The 6,180-nt window shown below is 41.1% G+C and overlaps 1 protein-coding gene across 1 annotated transcript; it reads left to right on the top strand.

Moving 5' to 3' along the window:
* The first annotated feature begins 2,613 nt into the window (after positions 1–2,613).
* wu:fb55g09 (uncharacterized) lies at positions 2,614–3,997 on the top strand. The gene has a single exon (XM_049023366.1). It carries the CDS (start codon positions 3,045–3,047, stop codon positions 3,714–3,716), a length of 672 nt encoding a protein of 223 aa, XP_048879323.1. The 5' UTR covers positions 2,614–3,044; the 3' UTR covers positions 3,717–3,997.
* The last annotated feature ends 2,183 nt before the right edge of the window (positions 3,998–6,180 follow it).

Below are 6,180 nucleotides of genomic sequence, written 5' to 3'. Positions count from 1 at the left end.
AATGGCATAATGAGGAGCGTAAGGACCCTGCATGAATACGACAGACATCATAGCAGAATACTAAAATAACCCAATTACTTAAATGCCCGAGTCATTCTGTGTCATACGTATCCAATACCTTAAGTAAAAATAGATTTGAATTATTATTTAGATGTACATAGACAATAGTGACGTTCGGGCACGTTTGTTAAGCAACAGACTTTTAAAAAGTACGGACAATTTTTATTGTTGGTTGGTTGGTATATTTTAATTCTTATAACTCTAAAAACCAGTTTTTAAGATCTTTGTGCCGTTCTATTCATTCATCCTGCGTTAAGGTAGAGCTATGGTACTTTAATCATTTTGTTGCTCGATCTCTTTTAGGTAGATATCGATCAAACGTAAGAAGGTGGTAATTAAAACTAGCTTCCACGCCCATTTTTTTAACAACTACGAGATACACATTTCGGTATGATTACCAGACACTACAGTTTGAGGTGATTAATAACTGTAGCACCCTAGGTACCCGGAAGTAAAAAGCTTTTAACACTTTGGTGCTTATTTACAAAACAGACACAGGCGACAGAAACGTACTACTCTGGGAAACAGTTATGATGTAAATATGTATTTAAATTAGGCCAAAATAAATCTAGCAATACATTAGCATTGCAAATATGCTACATGTAATGAAACATTTATGTGGAAGCTAACAAAATGAAAGGACAAAAATTGAAAATATTACTATATAATTATGGGCGATAACAAATCACACTTTTTGGAATAATTTGACAGAATTTTTATTCAAAGCATGTTATGAAATTAATGACATAACTTCACATATTGATAACTGCTATGTTTTAACAGCGACATTTATTTAATCCCTATATGTGTATATATATACCGTGTGTGTGTGTGTGTGTGTGTGTGTATGTGTGTGAGATATTAGACATTTAGCGGCCTTTTCGATTATTATTACTTATTTTTTCTTGTCATCTTTGATTTCTTTTAGGTTATTCATGGCTTGTTGGTTTGTTTGTTAATGGAAATGTTTAAATGTAGGCCTATACAGAAACATCTGAACATACATACATCCATCCATCCATCCATTTTCCAAGCCCCCGGGTCGCGGGGGTTCCGAAGCCTAGCAATGGGCACGAGGCAGGGAACAACCCAGGATGGGGGGCCAGCCCATCGCAGGGCACATATGAACATAACCGTACATTTTCTTCTTGATTTGGAAAAAATAACTTTAAAGAAATACACTTCTACTTGCGAATTGAAAACACGATTGAAAGTGCAACTTTTAAGGTTATTTTTTTATGTAGGTTGTTTTTTTTCTAACGCAAAACACCTGCGGTCAGATCAAATGCAGAAAATGTTACACAATTCTCAAAATAAAATTTACTTTATCCAGACACGCCAGGCTGGGATCGTGTTCGGCCAATTAGCTGTGTAACACAGTTGTGCACAACTTTGCCCTACATCGTCCTTTGTCCAATCTTGGCATCCTGCAGTACACTGTACACTGAATCTTCCAGTCAGCCTTATTCTCCCCTTTTACTTTACGATAGAATTTATTCCTTAATGAAAGTTTAAAAATACCGTCGTAGTGTATGATGATCTTAGCTTGCCGTCTCTGTTTTTACGGCAAAAAGTAATTGAGAAGCATACACTGATAAGTATACGTGTTAACAAGTTACACATTTTAACCATTTGTGGTTGCACTACTTTTCTAGAAAAACAGGTTGCACAAACAATAAAAAAAACCCTACTCCAGGAACACTTGTATCCCTCCTGGTGAAAATTATATTGTTTTAATGATATTTAGTTTCATAAATAAATGAAACTTTGATAGGGGCATTCTGAAAACCATTTGACACATTATACATGCTGCAATTACTCGTGATTCTGATATCAGTTATGCTTATTAAAGTGTATTCTTTAATTTGCTTACAAAGAAAAGCATCGGTTTTCACCCATATGCTCCAGGCGACTGACTCACAATTAAAATATGGCCTTACCCTGCGTAACTAGCTCGGTTTGACTGCTACTGTATGTGATTATGCCCAGCTGTACTTGTACGAAAACAATCATTTCGTATTTAGCAACATGTACATGCTTATATAAAGCTTTCAATGTTGAAAACAACCATTTTATTCCACACATACATGTTCCGTCATTTTGTGCGTGACACATGGATACTATATATTTTTTGTTGTTTGGAAAAGTAATGCACTTACGCTAGGAAATATGACTCTTGTTATTCAGATAAGTACTTGCACTACCTGGTACAGCAATTTACACAGAGAATCGCACGGGTTACGCACAAAAGTCAGAGCATGCAACGTGAGATTAACGTGAAGGCTCTTAGGAACGTCAAAAAAAAATAACAGATCGAGCCACTCCAGAAACGGGAGGAAACATATTATATTTAATTAAGTCAATCTATAACCTCTGAACAATATGACATTAGTGTACTCCATATGTAGTATAAAATAAAATTTAGTATTTTAATTATCACTTTAAACAGATATAATGGTATTTACATTTAGTAATTTGTACATCAGAATACTTGACACCCCTATGCGTCCGACTTAGATGAACCTGCCCATTCTATATATAATGGAGTACAGCTTGGGGAAAATTATTGGTAACTGACAGAAATAAGCGAGCAAATCTTCAGAATTTTAAATGAAGCTTAATATATAGTACATTTAACCCTTGTTTTGCCTTTGATTCTCGGCTTAATATTCATTGACTTACGTTGTTACTAAAAAATCAGGAAAAACAGCCGAGGAAAGAAAAAGGGGTGTGATTTGTGCCTTAGCCAGCCGCCGAGCGGGGGTCAAGCTGCCTGTGCTGCAGGAGGCGCACCACCAGGCTATGTACTACAAAAAGCCCGTGGTGAAGAAAAAAGCACAGCGGATCGTCAAAAGGTAGGCTAGTCCTGCCGCGGGGTGGTCGTGTGGTCAGCCACGACGGGCCCAGACCCTGTCAGCAGAGAGGGAGACGCTCTTTGTTTGGCCCCCCAACACTAGCTGTCTGCAGCCGGGCAGATTATGTGAATGAGCGCAGGAAGTAGCAGGACAGCTCGGGCTTGGCAGCTGATGCCATTCGTGGACGAAATGTGCGGCAGGGGCTTCATGTGTCATTGGCGAGGCGACGACGGCAAACCCCTGGAGGACTGCAAGGATGGAGGCGCGAAGCGCAACTGGCACAAGTACACAAGGAAAGCGCAAAGGTGGGGGAAGAAATGTAGACCTGGGCATCACCTGCCCTACGGACGCCGGAACCGGCCAGGACCGCGACTGTCACTGCGCCCCGTAAACAACCAAGGCAATCGGGCGCCGGGGATGAGAGCCCCGAGGAACACCAACCAGTTCCTCATGCATGAGAAGTACCAGATGATGCATATGCGATCGGACTCTGTGGGCACGGATAGCGGCTCAGACTGCGAGATGGACATCGCGGACATGGACTCGTATCTCGGCATGCTAGAAAACGCCCGCGGCGGCCTCATGGACGGTCCTGATCCGTTTCCAGCGCCTGCCAGGTTTTGCCCGCGACGGCTGGCGAAGAGCCAGCATTTCCAGTTGAGTTTAACCGAGATCCATCAAGAAGAGAGCATGCAATACTTCCCTTCCGAAGACGATGTCATGCAAAGTGAAGATTTCATGGAGAAAGATTTTATTGACTTTTGTGACAGGGTAACATGTGTAGCACCCTATGCTGTGTAAAATAACGCGCACCATAAGTCAGTATGCCTTTAAACGGTGGTTTACGTATCCTTTTTTTACTTGGAACGTTACACAGATAAACTGTAAAATTTTTATATGTAAATTATTCTTAGGCGTTTGCCAGCTTTTTGTTTTCAGTATTGAAAAGAAAAGGGTGGGTTGAGTAGGAGGGGAGTCAAACAGCCAATCATACACGATGTTTGCATTAAAGAGGGCGATCGTCTGCCTGTCATTGTAAATACGGTCATCTCCCCGTAATAAATGCTGTATAAACTGGTGAACAGTCTCGAATGGTCTTTCTTTTGGCTGCGCTGTGGTTTGTAAGCGCGTCTTGTAATTTTATACCCCATAAATCGGTGACTACAGGAAGTCGTTAAATCCCACACTCATTAGTTCGACTTGTGTTGAAGATCGTAATGTTAATATTTCACATTTTCATTATGAAAAACTCCGTAATTTAAATAATCTTAGCGACCCTCCGAAGTCTTTAAAGCAGCTTCTTAAGTTTTACTTTCTTAAACTGAAGTTTGACTGAATCAGATATAATTATATGCACGAACTAATAATTTGAAATGTATTGACTCGGTTTTTACAACAGTAGGCAGCATAAGCCTATATTATGAGTTGGAAAAGGTTAGGATGGTGCCAAACCATTTTGATACACGTCAGCCATTTTGGTCTGTCTCGGACGGCTGAGGAACTGTCCGGAAAATTCTGCCATTGACCGAATAGTTATTTTCTTTTTCATTTTACGTTTCTTTTTTCGTCGGACAACCACGTGTTACAATTTTAGGTACCCCGTTTTCGTGTGTGAAGTCGTCTTCGACAAACTATGCATGATGGTATTAGGAAGTGCTTAATTTACAAATGCTACACAGATTTGATTTTTTAATGAGCAGTAAATTCGTTTGTCTTACTACTTTGTGTGATGTCTAAAATGACCTTTTCAATGACACTTCATGTATACTGCAAAAGTACATAGAAACACTGATAACACATGTAGACCTAGTCTGCAATGAGTTTATGTAGAACTTTCCTAGCATGATAAAGCCCTACTTATTGAGTAATATATTAGTCATTCACAGATTACAGCAGCATTCTAAATTAGGCCATACAGGTTCACTAGCCAATCAAAGGTTCTTTAGGATAATAAATATTGAAGTTTACAGAAGTAGGTGCCAACTTCTGTGTCAGACCTTTGGATCTTTTTTTGTTTTGCAAATGCACAGTTAGAACTGAATGAACTGCCTGTCCTGCTTAATCATACCCAGTGCATGTATGTGTCAGTCAATGTGTCACAATGAGGAAAAAAGGGACATGTTTCCTTTAATTACACTAGCTACTTTGGAGATGACAGTGTGCGAGTAGGGAGCGAGAGGGAGGAGAGTCTTGGAGATCGTTGCGGGGGGATGGGTGGCACTCCGGGGCTGATCTGTAACACATTCCTATTTCCATTCTTTATTACACACTCTGGAAGGACTTCAGGGGCCAAAGATACAATTACACCTATCAGCAAGATGGGACTCTTCCCAGGTCTAAGAAATTATTTTCAGGGGCAAGGGAGACCTACAAGTAACAGGAGAGAGAGACAGGGATCATGAGTTGGGCTATGGATTACACATAGCAGGAAGGCTTCTGTCATGCCGCCATGCTTTATCAGTAACCCACTGAGAATGTGTGGCCCTCCCCTCCCCCATGGATGTTGAAGGCTTGGGCTGGATTATACACAGAGGTAAAGATATGGAGAGATCCCTAAACAGCTCTGTCCTGCCCCCCTCTCTTTCGCAGTCACTGCTCTCTCTCTCTCTCTCTCTCTCTCTCTCTCTCTCTCTCAGTCACACACAAAACACACAAAGTTACAAGCAACCCAGCAACTGTCAGGCCCTTCCCAGAGATCCCAAATAGTCTGTCAAGGCTTACCAATCATATATGGAGCAGTCAATGATGACCGGGCCAGTAAGCAGGACAGCCCCATGAATATGCTGACCCCGCTGTAATTTGAGCCCTCATTTAATTTTGAACTGCTTGAGGTGGACGGGCTCACAGGCATGTTGTATGGCAGGGATGTGCTTTTGGGGTGGGGGGTGGGGGGGAGGGCAGTGGAGGGAGGTTGTGGAGTGGGAAGGGAGGGTGGGAGGGTGTTGGTGAGTGTGTCGAGCTGCCAGTGCGTGCGTATGGAAAAGTACTACGGCTTGTGTGTGTTTTTCAACTTCATGGGCGTTACACAGAGGAGCCATTGTTAGGGCAAGGCAGTTTTGTTTTTTTTTCTTACCAACCAGGGAATGGTCTGTATTATCAATGAACAACTTATCTACTATTCACACATTAATAAACGTGCAGTTAAATAACGCAGCGTGGTCACAAATTCAACTGCAGAGTTAATATCTGCCGGTATTGTTTTTACTACTATACCAAATCCAACACATTGGCATGAAGCAAAACTCTTAAAAAACCGTATTAACTT

Source organism: Brienomyrus brachyistius, chromosome 8 (genome assembly GCF_023856365.1).
Source record: "Brienomyrus brachyistius isolate T26 chromosome 8, BBRACH_0.4, whole genome shotgun sequence".
Classification (NCBI taxonomy): Eukaryota; Metazoa; Chordata; class Actinopteri; order Osteoglossiformes; family Mormyridae; genus Brienomyrus; species Brienomyrus brachyistius.
This window is presented reverse-complemented; position numbering and strand designations above follow the sequence as displayed.